Source organism: Mobula birostris, chromosome 4 (assembly GCF_030028105.1).
Source record: "Mobula birostris isolate sMobBir1 chromosome 4, sMobBir1.hap1, whole genome shotgun sequence".
Lineage (NCBI taxonomy): Eukaryota > Metazoa > Chordata > Chondrichthyes > Myliobatiformes > Myliobatidae > Mobula > Mobula birostris.
The window spans coordinates 96,598,650-96,621,751 of NC_092373.1; the positions used below are offsets into that span (position 1 = coordinate 96,598,650).

At 43.5% G+C, this 23,102-nt stretch overlaps 1 protein-coding gene across 3 annotated transcripts in view; it reads right to left on the minus strand.

The window, feature by feature from the left end:
* Nucleotides 1-236: 236 nt before the first annotated feature.
* Nucleotides 237-23,102, minus strand: part of LOC140196509 (solute carrier organic anion transporter family member 2A1-like) — a 407,319-nt gene continuing 384,453 nt past the window's right edge. For 2 of the 3 annotated variants that reach the window (XM_072255831.1, XM_072255830.1), the window contains one exon: nucleotides 237-7,178. In XM_072255831.1, the coding sequence (XP_072111932.1) occupies nucleotides 7,070-7,178 (109 nt within the window). In that variant the 3' untranslated portion in view covers nucleotides 237-7,069. The remainder of the gene's footprint in view (nucleotides 7,179-23,102) is intronic. The other variant, XM_072255832.1, reaches the window with a different exon arrangement.

Consider the following 23,102-nt stretch of genomic DNA (forward strand, 5'->3'; position numbering starts at 1 on the left):
CTTATCCACATCCATCCCTTTCAATTTAACCCGAGCAAATTACCCCTTACCCTGACAGAATTCAAATCCGCGGAACAAGGCCCCAAATGTAATGGTCTTTGCCCCACTGACTCCCGTTGCCTAGGGTGAACAGCCGTTGACCCCGCCAAACAGTGCAAATGCTTTGGTGTGGATAAGGTGTGAGTTGCCCAATGATCAGCCACGACACAAATATGAAACAATATACAAAATGCGAATAAAGAATTATAATTTATAGCAAATTTTGGTGTTGGTTTAGTACCAACAACTAAAAGAAAAGGCGCCACATAAGTAACGTAATATTTTAATACGCTGGAGCTCATGCCTCCGATTCCATCCACAACGTCCTTTCGAGACTCCGGCCACTCTCCGAACCACCGAGGTCCGGTATTCGCCGCCTTGGAACCACTGTCCGTTCCTCACACGTCCATCCTCTTTGCTTGCCTCCCGAAAAAGCCCGCGCTCCTCAACTCAGCACATATATAGAAGATAACAGAACATGACTTCCATTGGCTAACAAATGAATACAGTTTCCATTATCACATTGTGTAACCCAAACATTGCTGTTACAGAGAACCCCTTGCTCAGCAGTTAACAGTACGAGAAGCCATTTTGGTAATAAGCGATTAACAGTTAACAGCCTGTCTAGTATGACTGAGAGCCCTACATCTACATTAAATTCCATTAGTCATAGGCCTGCTGTAGATGACAAATGTTAGAGTGGATTTCTTTTTGGGTAGATGATTTGTTTACACTTAAAAGACTTTGGTCACCAGACTTTTATTTTAACTGTTTGACAAAGGACTGTGGATTGAGTCCGCCACAATGGGATTCCTAAAAGGTGTGAATACCAGATGCTTCTGGTAGTTTGACCTGATGCTGTAGTTTCGAAGGCAGTATCACCTATACAGTATAAATATTAATTATCTTCTATGTTAGCACGGGAAATGCCAAATAAATGTATTGTAGACTTAACTTACATTTCTAAAGGCTGTGGATACCAACCCAGACATGTTGGCGTCGGGAGGAAGGGATGGGGTGATATTTTGTATGTAGCTTCAATAGGAAGCATTGTCTATGCATTGTCTATAACTTTTAAGTAGTGATTGCCTTTGTGTTTAGCATATAAATATCGAGCCCACATTGAGCTAACAGACCTTTCTGCGGAAAGTGTCTCGAGATGCCTGCTGTACCTTGTTGTGCCAAATAAAGAAGCTGCTTTGCATCTACCAGTGACTCTGTCTCTCCGGTAATTTCATCCACGCTTCAACAACAAACAACGGAAACAGCACGTATCCCTGCGGCACTCCACTCGTCACAGGACTCCAGTCAGAGAGGCAAACAATTACTAGCATTCTCTGGCTTCACCCACAAAGCCAATAGCTAAATGAAATTATTACCTCATCTTGAATGTCGAGTGACCAACCTCCCATGTGGGATCCTGTCAAATGCCTTGCTAAAATCAATACAGACAACATTCATTGCCTTGCCTTCATTCACTTTTCTGGTAACTTCCTTGAAAAATTTTATAAGATTGGTTAGACATGATCTACCATGCATGTGGCAATGCTGATTATCCTCAATCAGTCCGTGTCTATCCAAGTACTTATATTTCCGGTGCCTTGGAATACCTTCCAAAAAGATCCCCACTATTGAAGTCAGACTCACTGTTCTATAATTTCCTGGTTTACATTTAGAGCCTTTCTTAAACAGTGGAACATTGGCTATTCCCCAATCACTTATTGCCAAGGATGATTTAAATATCTCTGATAGGGCCCCGGCAATTTCTGCACTTACCTTCCACAGTTCTCCAGTCTGTCCTGACTGAGCACTGCCGTGACATTTCCCCTGACTAGTAATGCCACCCCTCCTCCTTTAATCACTTGTTCTGTTGTGTCTTAAGCAAAGGAATCCCCAAATATTGAGCTGCTAATCCTGCCCCTCCTGCAATCATGAGACAGGTCAGATGTTAGAAGTTTGTTTAGGGGAACACTTTGCATCTTGTGATCATAATGCCATTAATATTAGTATGGAGAAGCATAGTTCTGGCCCCTGGGTTGAGATTCTAAATTGGAGAGGGCCAATCAGAAAGGATCTGACAAGTGTGGACTGGCAATGGTTACTTGGTAAGTAGGATGCTTTCAAAGGTGAAATTGAGGGTACAAACATATAACCATATAACAATTACAGCACGGAAACAGGCCATCTCGGCCCTTCTAGTCCGTGCCGAACTCTTACTCTCACCTAGTCCCACCGACCTGCACTCAGCTCATAACCCTCCATTGCTTTCCTGTCCATAGAACTGTCCAGTTTAACTTTAAATGACAACATCGAACCTGCCTCAACCACTTCTGCTGGAAGCTTGTTCCACACAGTTCCACTCTCTGAGTAAAGAAGTTCCCCCTCATGTTACCCCTAAACTTTTGCCCTTTAACTCACAACTCATGTCCTCTTGTTTGAACCCCTCCACTCTCAATGGAAAAAGCCTATCCATGTCACCTCTCATAATTTTAAATACCTCTATCAAGTCCCCCCTCAACCTTCTACGTTCCAAAGAATAAAGACCCAACTTATTCAACCTTTCTCTGTAACTTAGGTGATGAAACCCAGGTAACATTCTAGTAAACCTTCTCTGTACTCTCTCTATTTTGTTGACATCTTTCCTGTAATTTGGTGACCAAAACTGTACACAATACTCCAAAATTTGGCCTCACCAATGCCTTGTACAATTTCAACATTACATCCCAACTTCTATACTCAATACTCTGATTTATAAAGCCAGCATACCAAAAGCTTTCTTAACCACCCTATCCACATGAGATTCCACCTTCAGAGAACTATGCACCATTATTCCTAAATCCCTCTGTTCTACTGCATTCTTCAATGCCCTACCATTTATGTCCTATTTTGATTAGTCCTATCAGCATTAAATTACATCTGCCATCTTTCAGCCCACTCTTCTAACTGGCCTAAATCTCTCTGCAAGCTATGAAAACCTACTTCATTATCCACAACTCCACCTATCTTAGAATCATCTGCATACTTACTCATCCAGTTTACCACGCCATCATCCAGATCATTAATGTATATGACAAATAACACTGGACCCAGTACAGATCCCTGAGGCACACCACTAGTCACCGGCCTCCAATCTGACAAACAGTTATCCACCACTACTCTCTGGCATCTCCCATCCAGCCACTGCTGAATCCATTTTACTACTTCAATATTAATACCTAACAATTGAACCTTCCTAACCAACCTTCCGTGTGGGACCTGTCAAAGGCCTTACTGAAGTCCATATAGACAACATCCACTGCTTTACCCTCATCAACTTTCCTAGTAACCTGTTCAAAAAATTCAATAAGGTTTGTCAAACATGACCTTCCACGCACAAATCCATGTTAACTGTTCCTAATCAGACCCTGTCTATCCAGATAATTATATACACCATCTCTAAGAATACTTTCCATCAATTTACCCACCACTGACGCCAAATTCACAGGCTGATAATTGCTAGATATACTCTTGGAACCCTTTTTAAACAATGGAACAACATGAGCAATATGCAAATCCTCCGACACCATCCCCGTTTCTAATGACATTTGAAATATTTCTGTCAGAGCCCCTGCTATTTCCACACTAACTTCCCTCAATGTTCTAGGGAATATCCTGTCAGGACCAGGAGACTTATCCACTTTTATATTCCTTAAAAGCTCCAGTACTTCTTCTTCTTTAATCATCATAGTTTCCATAACTTCCCTACCCATTTCCCTTGTCTTACACAATTCAATATCCTTTTCCTTAGTGAATACCAAAGAAAATAAATTAAGAATCTCCCCCCATCTCTTTTGGCTCCACACATAGCCGTCCACTCTGATTCTCTAAGGGACCAATTTTATCCCTCACTATCCTTTTGTTATTTATATAATGGTAGAAACTCTTGGGATTTATTTTCACCTTACTTGCCAAAGCAACCTCATATCTTCTTTTAGCTTTTCTAATTTCTTTCTTAAGATTCTTTTTACATACTTTATATTCCTTGAGCACCTCATTTACTCCATGCTCTCTATATTTATTGTAGATCTCTCTTTTTTTCCGAACCAAGTTTCCAATATCCGTTGAAAACCATGGCTCTCTCAAACTCTTAACCTTTCCTTTCAATCTAACAGGAACATAAAGATACTGTACTCTCAAAATTTCACCTTTAAATGACCCTCATTTCACTATTACATCCTTCCTGAACAGGTTTAGGGAACCTTGGTTTTTGAGAGAAATTAAGGCCCTGGTTAAGGAGGAGGAGGCGCATAGCAGGTTATGGACAATAAGGAACAAATGATATTACTTAAGGAGTATAAGAACTGCAAGAGAACACTAAAGAAGGAAACCAGCAGGGCTAAAAGAAATCATGAGGTTGCTCTAGCAGGCAAAATGAAGGACCATCTCAAGGGCTTCTAAAGGTATATTAAGAGGAAAAGGCTCGCAAGAGACAAAATTGGTCCTCTTGAAGATCAGAGTTGTCATTTATGCATGAAGCCAAAAGAGATGTGGGAGATCTTAAATGGATTTTTTGCATCTGTATTTACTCAGGAGATGCATGCACTCTGTCGAAGTGAGGCAGAACAGCAGTGAGGTATATGGACTCTCCAGATTACAGAGGAGGAAGGGTTTGCTGTCTTGAGGGAAGTTAGCTTGGATAAATCCCCAGGTGTTCAAGGTGTTCCCTCGGATCTTGTAGGTGGCTAGCACAGAAATTACAGGGGCCCAGCAGAGATAATCTAAAACATCCTTTGCAACGGGTGACGTGCCAAGGGATTGGAGGATAGCTAATGTTCTGTTGTTTAAGAAAGGCTTTAAGAATCAATGTGAGAAATTATAGGCTGGTTAGCCTTGCATCAATAATGGAGAAGTTGATGAAAGCAATGCAGTTGATGTTGTCTACATGGATTTTATCAAGGCCTTTGACAAAGTCCCGTGTTCTAGAACTACCCTGAAAACCATAAATCTACCTCAGATTATGTTTCCTTCAATTTGCGTTTTGGTCATTGTTTGGCTTTGTTTATTTTGCTGTGTTAACTTTGTTTAATTTATCTTAATTTAAGTTTTAAGTAACTTGTGTTTGTAATGTACAATGCTGCTGCTGCTGCAAAAAAACTAATTTTCATTGCATTTATACCCTGGATATATACCCATGACAACAAACTGGAACTGAATTCATGTTTACATTCTTCTAAGCTCTTTCAAACCATCTTTCCTCCATCCTCCCACAATACTCCAATCCGTAACCCTACATCAGTCTCCCCAACTTCTTTCTCCACCTATTCTCTTTATTTTCATGCCAGAGGTGCTGACATTCAGAAAAGATAATAAACTGAGGTCCTCTATTTTCCCAGGTGACAGAAAAGACCCTACAGCTTTTTTTTGGAGAGGAGCTGGAAAGTCACCACAGGTGCCCTGACCAATATCTGTTTCCAAGACAATAAATATAACAAAATTACAATTCATTTTAACATCACAATTTGTAGGACTTGCTATTTGTTCCAACATCTTCTTAGAGTAAATACACTTTAATCCAGGTTATATCCTGGTAAACCTTTTAAGAACCCTCTCCAAAGTCTCAACATCTTTCCTGTAATGCAGCCTGACCAAAGTTTTACACAACTACAATATAATTTCTCAATTTTTATACTCAATGCCCCGATGAAGGCAAGACTGCTGTACACCTTTACCACTAGATCTTCTTGTGTTGCTACTGTGGTGTTATGTATTTGAACCCCAAGATCCCTCTGTGCATCAGTGCCCTTAAGATTCCTGCCATTTACTGCATACTTTCCTTTCATTCGACCTTCCAAGTGCAACACTTCACGCATGTCCAGATTAAACTACACCTTCCATTTTTCCAATGGTATTTTCAATTGAAATGCTAAATCCTTTGGCAACCTTCAGTTGCTAATTTTTGTGTTGTCTGTAAATTTACTAATCAGCTAACCTATATTTTAATCCAATTAGTTTATATATCCAGCAGTAATGGCAGCCAGTTTTACTTAGCAACACCTTTCTCTTGACCTCTTCCTTACCCGACAGCTGCTATTGGATGAGCAGAACTCTCCTCTGACTTCACAGGAGCAAGACTGAAAGATGTCTTTTGTTGTTATTGCAAACTTTGTTTACCAATCAGCATCTATGTCCTTTTCGCAGGCGTCTCTGGGAAGGCATTTCATGGCTTCCTTGTTAGATCTGACAAGGAAATGACTTGCCATCACTACCATTAGGGCTTCTTCTCCAGTAACATCACCTGATTCTACCGAGTCTCAGGCCAGTTGCTCCTGAAACCCTGAATCATGCTGTTGCCTCTCATCTTGGCAGGTCCAGTGTAGTCCTGGCAGTCCATTAAATTAAGGAACTAAGGCTAATTTGATTAATTGTATCTATTCATATTTATATTTTTTGATTAGGTTGTCTCTTTTCTATACATCTTCCTTTCCACACCACCTCATCTCCACTTTTATCGTGCAGAAGATACAAGAACCTGAAAGCACATACCATAAGGATTAAGGACAGCTTCTGTCCTGCTGTTGTAAGACCAGCACATTAAGATGGACTCTTGACCTACAATATTAGGGCCTTGCTCTTATTGTCTACCTGCACTGCACTTTCTCTAACTAAATTTATTCTGCATTGTTATTGTACACCTCAATGGCCTGTTGTAATGAGATGACCTACACTAAGGGGTGACAAAAAAAAAAGTTCTTCACTGTACCTCAGCATGTGACAATAAATTAATATGCCAATTTATTATGTTCATTGAAATAATTAATTGAAACACGTATATACTGTTAGAGTTAATACATGCAGACAGAATACTAAAAACAGGGCAAGGTCAGCTCTCAAACATTTGTAATTTGAAACTCAAGATAAAAGCACTCATTTGTTGGTCTTGTCGATGAGGATTGAATATTCTGCTCATTATTCTGAGGAAATAATGTGGATACAAATAAAAGAAGTTGGTTAATTGGTCAAGTGATTAATGTGCCACTAAATCTGTAAAACTTTAAACTGATTTTGTGCTCTGCTGGCCACCAATCTTTCTCACTTTCCATCCCGTCATCAATAAAATCAGTACACCAAGGATAGTATATCCAACTTGTAGACCTAAGTACCTGTGGAACAGAAATACAAAAAGATGTAATCCTTTATAAATGCATAATCATCTATGTTAGATCATACAGCACAGTAACTGGGCCACTGTATCCATGTTGGTGATCAGGTATCTATCTATGCTAATCTCATTTAGAAGCATTCAGCCTGTTGCTTTCTACATCTTGGCGTTTCCAGTGAACATCAAAATACTCAATTATTGAGAGAACCTGCATCCATTATGCATTCAGGCTGTGAGTTCTAGGTTTCAACCACCTTCTGTCTCTGTATGAAAAAATTCATCCTTTCCATCATATTATATGTGATACTAATAACATCAGCAGAAAGAGGCATGTTCCTGCAGAGTTTCAGAGATTAAAAAGCAGGTTTTCTAATGTCATAATCTTGAGTTTACTTATTGTGCCACATGCTAGTGAGGGAGGAAATAGAGATGAATATGTGGCGATGGAGGGGTTCAGATTGGATCATTGGGATAGTTTCTGTGCAAAGTGGGACCTCTATATGAATTGGTTACACAGAAGGTGGGATCTAGGAAAACAAATCAATGGTTCTCTGAAAGTGGTGCTGCACTTAGGCAAGGTGGTAGTAAAGGCTTTTAGCATGCAGGCCTTCATCAGTCAGGGCATCGGTATAGAAGCTGGGATGTAATGTACAGTTGTACTGGACATTGGTGAAGTTGCAAAACAGTGTTCAGTTTTGGTTCCTTCCCATAGGACTGATACCATTAAGCTGGAAACAGTACAAAAAAAATTATGAGAATGTTGCCAGGACTCAAGAGACTACATTATGGAGAGAGGTAGAGTAAGTTGAACATTTTTTCATTGGAGCGTGGGAAAATTAGGAGTGATTTTATAGAGATGTGAGGGCCATAGATCAAGTGCAGAATATTTCTGAGAGTTGTGGAATCAAAGAATGGATGAAGTTGAGAGAGGAGGGATTTAATACAAAATTGATGGGCAAATTATTTTTTTAAGTTACACAGAGGTTAGGCTGGATATGGGATAAACTGCCAGAGGATGTGGTTAAGGCAGGTAGATTAAGAATATTAAAAAAAAACACTTGGACATTTAGGCCGAAGAACCTGTTTCCATGCTGACATGAACTGGAAGAGGAACCAATATCTATGTAACACACATCAAAGTTGCTGGTGAACGCAGCAGGCCAGGCAGCATCTCTAGGAAGAGGTGCAGTCGACGTTTCAGGCCGAGACCCTTCGTCAGGCCTGTTGTTTGCGTTTTTAAATATCTATGTAAGGAGCTTTGCTCGCTCTACTGGGAAGGGTTTAAACTAGAGCAGCTCAGTGGTGTTGGAAACTCAGTCACAGTGTGTCAGGTGAGGAACAGTAATTGAGTTTTTGTAGTATGAAATTTTAATTTTCCAAATATTGACGAAGATTGCATAAGTACCAAGGGTATTTTGGAGGCTAAATTTGTTAAGTGGTTCCAAGATAGATACTTAACATGTAGATAGAGAAACAAACAGACCAGACTTTATCTTAGGATATGGAACTGGCCAAGTGTTATACACTATGGAAACAGTGAACATAATTGTGGTTCTCAAGAACTGGTGTTACCAAGAGACGGCTTGGTAAAAGTACTTTCGGAGCAGATGCTTGCAGACAAAACAACATCTAATGAGAATCTTTAAAAGATGTTCCAGTAAGGGTATTAGGAACACATCACAAGATTAGGAACCATGGATGGCAATGAATGTGGAAAGGCTAATGATAAGACAAAAGGAAGCATATGCCAAGTATAGGCAAACAGACCAGTCCCTTTTCAAGAGTACTCGAGTCCACTGATAAGGTCCACTTAGAGACCAGAAGATGAAGTTAAAGGATATGAACAAGATCATCAGTATTAAGAAAGTGAACAATTTAGATGTCTTGTAAAGTAGAAAGATAGATAATTCCACTGATTCACCATCCTCTGGCTAAAGAAATTCCTCCTCGTCTCAATTCTAAAGGGATGTCCTTGTATTCTGAGACTGCCCTCTGGTCTTAAATTCTCTCATGATTCTCTCCACTCCATGTACAGGCTTCCAATACCTCATAGTTTCAATCAAATCATTGGCGCCTCACCCTATGAAACTCCAGTAAATATAGGCCCAGAGCCATCAAACTCTTCAAACATTGACCATTTCATTCTCGGAAACCTCCTCTATACCCTCTCCAACACTAGTACATCATTCTTTAGATATAGAGCACAAAAATGCTCAGAATATTTTGCCTACCTTTGTATTATGCACAAAACTTGGCCAAAAAATCGTTTCCATCATCCAAATTATTAACACAAAAAATAGCAGACCCAACACCGACTCCTGAAAAACACCAGCAGTCTAACGGAAAAGGCCCTCTTTCTTCCCATTCTTTCCCTTCTGCCAGACAATCTTCTATTAATGCCAATAGCTTCCTAGTAACACCATGGGCACTTATCTAGTCTAGCAGCCTCACCTGGGGCACCTTGTCAAAGTCTTTCTGGATCTTGTGGGAGAATTTTAAATTGGAGTTGGGCAAATTACGAAGGCATTAGGCAGGAACTGAGAAGTGTTAATTGGGAACACCTTTTCTTTAGCAAGTTCGTATCAGGCATGTGGAAGGCGTTTAAAGATCAAATGCGCAGAGTACAGAAAAGGTATGTTCCTGTTACAAGGAAGGAAGGGGATGGAAAGATAAGAGAACCTTGGATAACCAGAGAGGTGATGAATTTAGTGAAGAACAAAAAGGAAAAGTACAGTATATAAATAACCTAGATGAAATGTAGATGGGTGAGTTTGTAAATTTGTGAATGATACCAAGATAGGTGGAGTTGTGGTAATGCAGAAGACTAGCAAAGAATACAGCATGGTATAGATCAATTGCAGATATGGACAGAGAAATGGCAGATAGAGTTTAACCCAGATAAATGTGAGGTGCTGCACCTTGGTAGGGCAAGTGCAAGGAGACAGTACACTGTTAAGGGCAAGATCCTTAAGTGTTGCTGAGGAGAGAGATCTGGGGTCCAAGTTCATAGCTCCTTGAAAGTGGCTACACAGGTTGATAAGGTGGTTAAGAAGGCATATTAAATGCTTGCTTTTATTAGTTAAAGCATTAAGTTCAAAAGTCAAGAGGTTATGTTACAACTTTATAAAGCTCTAGTTAGGCCACATCTGGAGTATTGCATACAGTTCTGGTTGCCCAGTATATGAAAAAAGCTAAGTTTGGACAGGGTGCAGGATGCAGGATGCTGACTATGTAGAGGGCATGTACTACCACAAGAGGCTGGATAAACTTGGACTGCTTTCTTTGGAGTACTGGGGGCTGAGGGAGGGAATCTGATAGATTTATAAGATTATGAGAGGCATAGATAGAGTGGACAGTGAGTATGTGTTTCCCAGGGTAGAAATATCTAATGCCAGAGGGGATGCATTGAAGGTGAGAGGAAGTAGGTTCAAAGAGGATGTTTTTTACTCAGAGAGTTATGGATGCCTGGAATATGCTGCCTGGTATGGTGGCCGAGGCAAATACATTACAGGCTTTTAAGAGATGTTTGGATAGTCACATGCATATAACCATATAACAATTACAGCACGGAAACAGGCCATCTCGGCCCTTCTAGTCCATGCCGAATGCTTACTCTCACCTAGTCCCACCAACCTGCACTCAGCCCATAACCCTCCATTCCTTTCTTGTCTATATAGCTATCCAATTTTACTTTAAATGACAATATCGAACCTGCCTCTACCACTTCCACTGGAAGCTCATTCCACACAGCCACCACTCTCTGAGTAAAGAAGTTCCCCCTCATGTTACCCCTAAACTTTTACCCCCAAACTCTCAACTTATGTCCTCTTAACACACATAAAAGTTGCTGGTGAACGCAGCAGGCCAGGCAGCATCTCTAGGAAGAGGTGCAGTCGATGTTTGAGGCCGAGACCTTTCGTCAGGACTAACTGAAGGAAGAGTGAGCAAGGGATTTGAAAGTTGGAGGGGGAGGGGGAGGGGGAGATCCAAAATGATAGGAGAAGACAGGAAAGGGAGGGATGGAGCCAAGAGCTGGACAGGTGATAGGCAAAAGGGATACGAGAGGATCATGGGACAGGAGGTCCGAGAAGAAAGACAAGGGGGGGACCCAGAGGATGGGCAAGGGGTATATTCAGAGGGACAGAGGGAGAAAAAGGAGAGTGAGAGAAAGAATGTGTGTATAAAAATAAGTAACAGATGGGGTACGAGGGGGAGGTGGGACATTAGCGGAAGTTAGAGAAGTCGATGTTCATGCCATCAGGTTGGAGGCTACCCAGATGGAATATAAGGTGTTGTTCCTCCAACCTGAGTGTGGCTTCATCTTTACAGTAGAGGAGGCCGTGGATAGACATGTCAGAATGGGAATGGGATGTAGAATTAAAATGTGTGGCCGCTGGGAGATCTCTTCCTAGAGATGCTGCCTGGCCTGCTGCATTCACCAGCAACTTTTATGTGTCACCTTATATTCCGTCTGGGTAGCCTCCAACCTGATGGCATGAACATCGACTTCTCTAACTTCCGCTAATACCCCACCTCCCCCTCGTACCCCATCTGTTACTTATTTTTATACACACATTCTTTCTCTCACTCTCCTTTTTCTCCCTCTGTCCCTCTGAATATACCCCTTGCCCATCCTCTGGGTCCCCCCCCCCGTCTTTCTTCCCGGACCTCCTGTCCCATGATCCTCTCGTATCCCTTTTGCCTATCACCTGTACAGCTCTTGGCTCCATCCCTCCCCCTCCTGTCTTCTCCTATCATTTTAGATCTCCCCTTCCCCCTCCAACTTTCAAATCCCTTACTCACTCTTCCTTCAGTTAGTCCTGACGAAGGGTCTCGGCCTGAAACGTCGACTGCACCTCTTCCTAGAGACGCTGCCTGGCCTGCTGCGTTGACCAGCAATTTTTATGTGTGTTGCTTGAATTTCCAGCATCTGCAGAATTCCTGTTGGTTGGTTACTTACGTCCTCTTGTTTGATTCTCCCCTGCTCTCAATGGAAAAAGTCTATCCACAGCAACTCTATCTATCCCTCTCATAATTTTAAATACCTCTATCAAGCCCCCCTCAACCTTCTACGTTCCAAAGAATAAAGACCTAACTTCTTCAACCTTTTTCTGTAACTTAGGTGCTGAAACCCAGGTAACATTCTAGTAAATCTTCTCTGAACTCTCTCTATTTTGTTGACATCTTTCCTATAATTCGGTGACCAGAACTGTACACAATACTCCAAATTTGGCCTTACCAATACCTTGTACAATTTTAACATTACATCCCAACTCCTATACTCAATGCTCTGATTTATAAAGGCCAGCATACCAAAAGCTTTCTTCACCACCCTATCCACGTGAGATTCCACCTTCAGGGAACTATGCACCATTATTCCTAGATCCCTCTGTTCTACTGCATTCTTCAATGCCCTACCATTTATCATGTATGTCCTATTTTGATTAGACCTACCAAAACGTAGCAGCTCACACTTAGCATTAAACTCCATCTGCCATCTTTCAGCCCACTCTTCTAACTGGACTAAATCTCTCTGCAAGCTTTGAAAGCCTATTTCATTATCCACAGCTCCACCTATCTTAGTATCATCTGCATACTTACTAATCCAATTTACCACCCAATCATGTAGATCATTAATGTATATGACAAACAACACTAGACCCAGTACAGATCCCCGAGGCACACCACTAGTCACTGGCCTTCAACCAGACAAATAGTTATCCACCACTACTCTCTGGTGTCTCCCATCCAGCCACTGTTGAATCCATTTTACTACTTCCATATTAATACCTAACGATTGAACCTTCCTGACTAACCTTCCATGTGGAACCTTGTCAAAGGCCTTACTGAAGTCCATAGAGACAACATCCACCGCTTTACCCTCGTCACCTATTCTAGTAACCTCTTCAAAAAATTCAATAAGATTTGTCAAACATGACCTTCCACGCACAAATCCATGTTGACTGTTCCTAATCAGACCCTGTCTATCCAGATAATTATACATACCATCTCTAAGAATACTTTCCATTAACTTACCCACCACTGACATCAAACTTACTAGTATAATTGCTAGTTTTACTCTTAGAACCCTTTTTAAACAATGGAACAACATGAGCAATACGCCAATCCTCTGGCACCATCCCCGTTTCTAATGACATTTGAAATATTTCTGTCAGAGCTCCTGCTATTTCTACACTAACTTCCCTCAAGGTCCTACTGAATATTCTGTCAGGACCTGGAGACTTATCCACTTTTATATTCCTTAAAAGTGCCAATACTTCCTCTTCTTTAATCATCATAGTTTCCATAACTTCCCTACCTGTTTCCCTTACCTTACACAATTGAATATCCTTCTCCTTAGTGCATACCGAAGAAAAGAAATTGTTCAAAATCCCCCCCAGCTCTTTTGGCTCCACACACAGCTGTCCACTCTGATTCTCTAAGGGACCAATATTATCCCTCACTATCCTTTTGCCTTAATGTAACTGTAGAAATCCTTTGGATTTATTTTCACCTTACTTGCCAAAGCAACCTCGTATCTTCTTTTAGCTTTTCTAATTTCTTTCTTAAGATTCTTTTTACATTCTTTATATTCCTCGAGCACCTCATTTACTCCATGCTGCCTATATTTATTGTAGGTACCTCTCTTTTTCCGAACCGAGTTTCCAATATCCCTTGAAAACCATGGCTCTCTCAAACTTTTAACCTTTCCTTTCAACCTAACAAGAACATAAAGATACTGTACCCTCAAAATTTCACCTTTAAATGACCTCCATTTCTCTATTACATCCTTCCCATAAAACAAATTGTCCCAATCCACTCCTTCTAAATCCTTTCGCATCTCCTTAAAGTTAGCCTTTCTCCAATCAAAAATCTCAACCCTGGGTCCAGACCTATCCTTCTGCATAATTATATTGAAACTAATGGCATTGTGGTCACTGGACCTGAAGTGCTCCCCAACACATAGCTCCGTCACCTGACCTATCTCATTCCCTAATAGGAGATTCAACACTGCCCCTTCTTTAGTTGGTACCTCTATGTATTGCTGCAAAAAAACTATCCGGCACACATTTTAAAAACTCCAAACCATCCAGCCCTTTTACAGTATGGGCTTCCCAGTCTATGTGTGGAAAATTAAAATCTCCCACAATCACAACCTTGTGCTTACTACAAATATCTGCTATCTCCTTACAAATTTGCTCCTCCAATTCTCGCTCCCCATTAGGTGGTCTATAATACATCCCTATAAGTGTTACTACACCTTTCCCATTCCTCAATTCCACCCAAATAGCCTCCCTAGACGAGCCCTCTTATCTATCCTGCCAGAGCACCGCTGTAATATTTCTTCTGACAAACAATGCAACACCTCTCCCTCTTGTCCCTCCGATTCTATCACACCTGAAGCAACGAAATCCAGGAATATTTAGTTGCCAATCACATCCCTCCAGCAACCATGTTTCACTAATAGCTAAAACATCATACTTCCAGGTATTAATCCACTTTTCTTACAATGCTCCTAGCATTAAAATAAATGCATTTGAGGAATTTTTCACCTCTTACTCTCTGTTTATCACTAACGGTGCAAACAACTTTACCATCTCCTTTTTCTTCCTTCTCCCCTACATCTGTTCCTATACTCTGGTTCCCCTCCCCCCTTGTATCTAGTTTAAATCCACTGGAGCCTCTCTAGCAAACCTACCTGCAAGAATATTTGTCCCCCTCCAGTTAAGATGTAAACTGTCCCGCCAGAACAGGTCCCACCTTTCCTGTATGTAAGGAAGATGGAGGAATATGGACATGGTGTAGGTAAGAGGGATTAGCGTAGTGGATGTTTTTGATTTGTTTTTAGCTGGTTTGGCACAACATTGTGGACCAAATGGCCTGTTCCTGTGCTGTATTGTTCTATGTTCTTTGTAAATCCGCTCAATAACAGGCATACCTCTTTGGATATAAGACCATAAGACAAAGGAACAGAATGAGGCCATTTAGCCCCTTGATTCTGCTCCACCATTCAATCATGGCTGATTCTTTTTTCCTCTCCTCAACCCCAGTCCCTGGCCTTCTCCCTGTAACCTCTGAACTTACTAAGCTCTGCCTTAAATATACCCAACGACCTGGCCTCCACAGGAGCATGTGGTAATAAATTCCACAAATTCACCACCCTCTAGCGAAATATATTTCTCAGCATCTCTGTTTTAAATGGACACTCCTCTATCCTGAGGCTGTCTCCTCTTGTCCTAGACTCCCTCAGCATGGGAAACATCCTTTTTACTCTATCTGGGCCTTTCAACATTCGTTAAGGTTTCAGTGAGATTCCCCCTTATCCTTCTAGATTCTAACAAGTACATGTCATGGTACAGTCCGTGAAGTCCGCATTCCAGTTCACGGTCCGGTCCATCGACCCTTGTTCCAGGTTTTCCTGTCTACCCTGTTTCTGTTCCTGTTGAGCACTAATTGAGGCAGCTGATTCTTGTTGGGGCTGGCTACATAAATACCTCCAGAGACCAGGGCGTGGCTGCTGGATTTTTCTTGTCCTAACTCCTTGTATCCCTTCCCCTGCCTTCTGTTTCCTCGCCTGAAGCCTTGCTTTGTCTTGCAGCTAACTCTCGCCTCGCCTGAAGTTGTCTCGCCTTGCATTGCCTGAAGCCTTGCCTTGTCTTGCTGGTAACTCTCACCTCGCCTGAAGTTCTTGTCTCGCCTTGCATTGCCTGAAGCCTTGCCTTGTCTTGCTGGTAACTCTCACCTCGTCTCGCCTGAAGTCTTGTCTTGGAGCCACCCTGTACCCAGCTCCCTTCCTGTCCTTTGCCTCCGCCGGGTAAGTCAGGCCGTCTTGCCGTTACCCTGTGGTGGGTTCTGTCCCTTCCTGTCCCTTGCCTCCGTCAGGTAAGCCAGGCCGTCTTGCCATTACCCTGCGATTGGTTCTGTCCCTTCCTGTCCCTTGCCTCCGTCGGGTGGAGTACTGTGCCCTGCCCAGGAGTACCACGCCCTGACCAGGAGGAGCTTCAAAACCTCAAAGGCTCTGGTCTCCAGCCTCGCCTCAAGTCTTAAGACTCCAGCCTCGTCCTGTCTGCCAGCCTAGTCACGTCCTTGCCTAGTTCTGGGGTCCGAGCCGGAGGCAAGACCCAGGTTCTAGGTCCTCCTCCTGTGAGTCCAAGCCCGGGCTCCTAGCTCTCTTGTCCAGTCCTGTTCCATTCCCAGTTTTCGTGTCCATGTCCTAGCCCTCACCCTGTATCCTAGTCCTGTCCCTAGTACTTCAGTGTCTGTGTCTTGCACTTGGGTCCGTTCCCAGCCACCTCCTTATGACAGTACAGTCCTAGAGCTATTAAACGTTCCTTGTATGATACCCCTTTCATTCCCAGAATCATCTCTGTGAACTTCCTCTGAACCCTCTCTAGTGCCAGCACATCTTTTAGATGAGGAGCCCAAAACTGTTCACAATACTCAAGGAGAGGCCTCACCAGAGCCTTATAAAGCCTCAGCATCATATCCTTGCTCTTTTATTCTAAACCTTTTGAAATGAAAGCTAACATTGCATTTGCCTTCCTCACTGCCGACTCTACCTGCAAGTTAACCTTTACGATATTCTGCACAAGGACTCCCAAGTCCCTTTGCATCTCAGATTTTTGGAATTGCTCCCCATTTATAAAATAGTCTTCACATTTATTTCTACTACCAAAGCGAATGACCATGCATTTTCCAATATTGTATTTCATTTGCCACTTTTTTGCTTATTCTCCTACTCTGTCTAAGTCCTTCTTCAGCCTACCTGTTTCTTCAACTCTGTCTGCCCCTCCACCAATCTTTGTATCATCTGCAAACTTAGCAACAAAGCCACCTATTACATCATCTAAGTCATTGATACACAGCATGAAAAGAACCGGTCCCAATACCGACCGCTGTGGAACACCACTAGTCACTGGCAGCAAACCAGAAAAGGATCCTTTTATTCCCACTCACTGCCTCCTACCAATCAGCCAATGCTCTAATCATGTTATTAACTTTCCTGTAATACCATGGGCTCTTAACTTGGTAAGCAGCCTCATGTGTGGTACCTTGTCAAAGTTCTTCTGAAAGTCCGAATATACAACATCCACTGCATCCCCTTTATCTATAATGCTTGTAATCGTCTCAAAGAATTCCAACAGGTTCATCAGGCAAGATTTTCCCTTAAGGGAAGCATGTTGACTTTGTCCTATCTTGTTCTGTGTTACCAAGTATACCATAACCTTGTCCTTAACAATTAACTTCAACATCTTCCCAACCACTGATGTCAGGCTACCTGGTCCAAAATTTCCTTTCTGCTGCCTTCCTTCTTTCTTAAATACTATTGTAGAAGGGCAACCTATCAGCAGAAAGCCTCACTGACTACATGCTTGTCACTGAGTTTGGCTCTATGTCTCAGAGGGGAAGAGGGAAGAAGATCAATGCAGTGGTGATAGAGGAGTTAATAGTTGGGTAGCAGACAAGAGATTCTGTGGACGTGAAAGAGACAAGCAGATGGCATGTTGCCTCCCAGGTGCTTGGGTCAGGGATGCCTCAGATTAGGTCCACAGCATTCTAAAAGGGGAGGGTGAGCATCAGAAGCCGTGGTACGTGTTGTTACCAATGACAAAGATGACAAAAGAGATAAGGTCCTGAAGGGAGAATATAGGGAGCTAGGGAAGAAGCTAAAAAGCTGGACAAGAGTAGTAATCACTTGATTGTTGTCTGTGACTGAGGAAGTGGTTACAGGAGGCAGGGTTTCAGTTTGTGGATTGTTGGGATCTCTTGTGGGGAAGGCATGACCTGACCTTAAGTGGGACCAATATCCTTGTAGGCAGATTTGCTAGTGCTGTTGGGTAGAGTTTAAACTCATTTGTCAGGGGAATGCGAACCGCAGTGAAAGGACGGAAGATGGGCAGATACGTCCTCTGCAAATATAGGTAGATACAATATGCAGTGAGACTGTAAGTAAGGATAGCCAGTTGATAGGACTAAATTGCAGTCAATAGCATGGGTTGAAGAATGTCTAATTCAATGCAAGAAGTATCAGGAGCAAGGGTGATGTTGTGGCTGTTACAGAAACTTGGCTGTCACAAGAGCAAAAATGGCTGTTGAATGAATAAGTAGGGACTCCTTAATTTCATTAGGCAGAATTCACCCTGACTGTTAAGGGTTAAGTTTGCCATGTATGTTGCGTGTTACGTTGTACGCTATTACGTTTTGGGGGCGGGTTTTTTCCTGATATATACACGATGTCACCATTTGTTTGCTGAGGGAATAAAGTGTACGTTAGAAGTAATTACATTCATGTCGATTTGTGTCGACACTCCTACACTGGTGACCTCGATGCTCCTCCGGACAATTCCGGAGTGATTTCACTCATTTTACAATCATGACTGCAAACACCGTTGCTGTCAAGCTCCCTGAATTCATGGCAGGTACGTGCTGCCATTTGGTTTGCACAGGCAGAGGCCCAGTTCGCAGTGCGAAGAACCTCGCAAGACGACACAAGATGTTACTACGTTGTTACAGTGTTAGACGGCTCTACGGTGACCAGGGTGATGAGCATCCTACAGCACCCCCCAGAAGTTGGCAGGTACAAGACTATTAAGCAACTCGTTCTAGAGACTTTCAAACTTTCCGAGTCAGAGTGCACCTGTTGGCTCCTCACACTGCCCGGCTTAGGTGACCGCAAGCCATCGGAGTTGATGGACCACACGCTGTCCCTCCTTGGTGGACATCAGCCATGTTTCATCTTCAGAGAGCTTACCCTGCAACAACTACCAAGTGAGGTGCAGTCGCCTTTGGCTGGCTGTCCCCTCAAAGACCTCAGGGCTCTAATGAGAGAAGCTGACAAGGTGTTTTCCATTACCAAGAGGGCCTGTGCAACCATGCAGCTAGATGACTTCGCCGCCTCGCCGCCACCTGAACATGAGACAATTGCCGTGGCTGAACGATGGTCTCCTACCCTGTGTTTCTACCATGCGAGCTTTGGGCTGAGAGCTAAGAAGTACCGCCCACCCTGCGGGTTCAAGGAGCCAGGAAATGGAATGACCAGCGCCTGTTAGCTGCTATGGGCGTCGGCAAGTCAGGCAGTTTGTTGTTCATTACAGACTCTTGTTTCCAGGCGTTGTTTCCTCTGTGATACGAGTGTTCAGATGAGCATCCTGCCCGCATCTAAATTGGACATATGAGCTGAGAATACGGACTGGCTCTCGAGGCTGCGAATGGCAGCACCATCCAGATTTTTGGTAAGCATGAGATGGCGTTGTGCTTCGGTGGGCAGAAGTTCCGCTGGAATTTTGTGTTGGCGGTGGTGTCTACGTCCCTGTTGAGGGCCAACTTCCTCCGCACCAACAGTCTTCTTGTTGATGTCCAGAACCAGCGATTTATCAATGCAGAAACTTTCTACTCCTTCTCCGGCGCCTCATCAATGCAGAAACTTTCTACTCCCTCTCTGGCAAATTCAGCACCACTGGCACTTGAAAGTTGTCCAGCACCCTTTACACCTCCAATGACTTCCTCTGCCTCCTCGCTGAGTTCCCGGACCTGACAGAGCCATCTTCTCCTCCTCCACCGCTAGACACGGGATGGAGCACCACATCTTCACCACAGGCCCACCCGTTCATGCCCATGCCAGGTGCCTTGACCCCGAGAAGCTAGCCATCACCAAGGCTGAGACTGACGCTATGGAGCGCCTGGGCATCATCAGGCGGATCAACAGTCCATGGGCTTCCCCTCTCCGCATCGTGCAAAAACCCGGGGGGGGGGGGTGTGGGGGGTGTCCATGTGGCAATTACTGCTGCTTCAATGGCACCACGACCCCTGACCGATACCCAATCTCGCACATCCAGGATTTCTCTGTCCACATGGTAGGGAAAGTGGACCTTGTTCGCAGTGGTCACCAGGTCCCTGTCCACCTGAGTGACATTCCTAAAACCGCTGTTACTACACTGTTTGGTTTGCTTGAGTTCCTTCAAATGCTGAAGAATGCGACCCAGATCTCTCAGCGCCTCATGGACAGTGTTCTCAGGGATGTGCCATTCCTGTTTGTTTACCTAGATCCTAGATGACATTTTGGAGACCAGCTCTTCTAGGGACAAACTCTCTTACACTTGAGAACCCTTTTAAAACACCTTAGTCAGCACGGTCTTATCGTCAACCCGGTGAAGTGCCAGTTTGGACTGTCCGTGGTCGATTTCCTTGGACACTGCGTCAATGCATCAGGGGCAGTTCCCCTGCCGGCTAAAGCTGAGGCCATTAAGCATTTCCCTTGGCTCATCGTCGTTAAGGCCCTGCAGGAGTTTTGGGCATGGTGAACTTTTATCACTGTTTTGTCCCCAAAGCAGCTCAGCTCATGTGCCCCCTCTAAGAGGCCGTTAAGGGCAAAGCGGCCAAGCACGTCACGGACTTGACGGAGGAATGGTCCAAAGTATTCTCGGACACTAAGCAGGCACTGTCCAATGCAACATTACTAGCGCAACCCCTCCCAGACATGCCGATGTGTTAGATTGCATGGTTGGCGTGGTGCATGAGCAGTTGGTCAATGGCGTTTGGTAGCCTCTTGCCTTTTTTAGCTGTCAGCTTCGTCCCTGCGAGCGCAAGTACAGCACGTTTGACCATGAGCTTCTCAGCCTTTACTTGGCAATGCGGCATTTCGTTTTCTCCTAGAGGGCTGTACTTTTAAGGCTCTTGTGGATCATAAGCCCCTAAGATTCGCCGCGACTAAGGTCTCTGAACCTTGGTCTGCTCGACAGCAGCACCATCATTCTTTTATTCCAGAGTTCACCACGGACATCCAGCATGTCATGGGGAAGTGTAACCTCGTGGCTGACTGCCTATCCCGGTCCTTCACTGGTGCTGTCCAGTTGGACGTGGAATATGCTCAGATGGTGGCAGACCAGGTTTCAGACCCAAGCGTGTAGGCGCTGTGTTCGGCAGAAACAGGGTTGAAATTGGTGGATGTTGCTTTTGGTGACAGTGTTTCACTACTGTGTGATATGTCAACAGGGTGACCCAGGCTGGTTGCGCCAGTGAGCTGACAGTGGCACATTTCCAATGTGGTTTTACACCCGGGCCGGAGAGCATCGCAGAAACTGGTGACAAAAAAGTTCATGTGGCACGGGCTTAAGGACGTCAGAACTGAGCTTGTTTGGTGTGTCACCACGTGAAGGTGCATTGACACACTATATCCATGACACTTCACACACTCTTGATCTTTTCAATGAGTTCCCTGGCCCTGATCATTTTATTTTCACCATGTATGTCCAGTCCCCATATACTTCCATACCCCATCAGCAACACCTTAAAGCTGTCCACTTCTTTCTGGACAGCAGACTCAACCAGTTCCCCTCCATTATCACTCTCCTCTGTCTGGTGGAACTGGTCCTCATTCTCAATGATTTTTCATTTGACTCCTCCTTCAAACCAAAGGTATAGCCGTGGGCACTCAGACAGGTCCCAGCTATGCCTGCCTTTTTGTTGACTACGTGGAACAGTGTATGTTCCAAACCTACACCGGTATCGCTCCCCAACTTTTCCTATAGTACATCGACAACTCCATTGGTGGCTGCTTCCTACACCCATGCTAAGCTCGTCAACTTCATCAAATTTGCCTCCAACTTCCACCCTGCCTTCAAACTTACCTGGTCTATTTCCGACATCTCCCTCTCCTTTCTTGATCTCTCTATCTCCATCTCTGGGGACAGTTTATCTACTGATGTCTTTTACAAACCCACTGATTCTCACAGCAACCTGGACTATAGCTCTTTCCCCCTGCTACTTGTAAAAATGCCACCCCCTTCACTCAGTTCCTCCATCTCCACCACATCTGCTCTCAGAGTGAGGCTTTTCATTCCAGAACGAAGGAGATGTCCTCCTTCATCAAAGAATTGTGACGTTATAGCAATTAGTGAAACTTGGCTACAGGAGGGGCAGGACTGGCAGCTTAATATTCCAGGGTTCCGATGTTTCAGATGTGATAGAGGCAGAGGAATGAAAGGTGGGGACGGGGTGGTAGCATTGCTTGTCAGGGAAAATATTACAGCAGTGCTCAGGCAGGAATATTAGAGGGCTTGTCTACTGAGTCCTTACGGGTGGAGCTGAGAAACAGGAAAGGTATGACCACATTAGTGGGGTTGTATAATAGACCACCCAATAGTCAGCGAGAATTGGAGGACCAAATCTGCAGAGAGATAGCAGGCAACTGCAGGAAACATGAAGTTGTGGTGGTAGGGGATTTTAATTTTCCACATATTGATTGGGACTCCCATACTGTTAGGGATCTAGATGGGTTAGAGTTTGTAAAATGTGTTCAGGAAAGTTTTCTAAATCGATATATAGAAGTACCAACTAGAGGGGATGCAATACTAGATCTCCTGTTAGGAAACGAGTTAGGACAAGTGATGGAAGTGTGTGTAGGGGAGCACTTCGTTTCCAGTGATCATAACACCATTAGTTTCAACTTGATCATGGATAAAGATAGATCTGGTCCGAGGGTTGAGGTTCTAAACTGGAAGAAGACCAAATCTGAAGAATTGAGGAAGGATCTAAAAAGCATGGATTGGGACAGGTTGTTCTCTGGCAAGGATGTGATCGGTAAGTGGGAAGCCTTCAAAGGAGAAATTTTGAGAGTGCAGAGCTTGTATGTTCCTGTTAGGAATAGGCAAAGTGAATAGGAATAAGGAACCTCGGTTCTCAAGGGATATTGCAACTCTGATAAAGAAGAAGAGAGAGTTGTATGACATGTATAGGAAATAGGGAGTAAATAAGGTGCTTGAGGAGTATAAAATGTGCAAGAAAATACTTAAGAAAGAAATCAGGAGGGTTAGAAGAAGACATGAGGTTGCCTTGGCAGTCAGAGTGAAGGATAATCCAAAGAACTTTTACAGGTATATTAAAAGTAAAAGGATTGTAAGGGATAAGATTGGTCCTCTTGAAGATT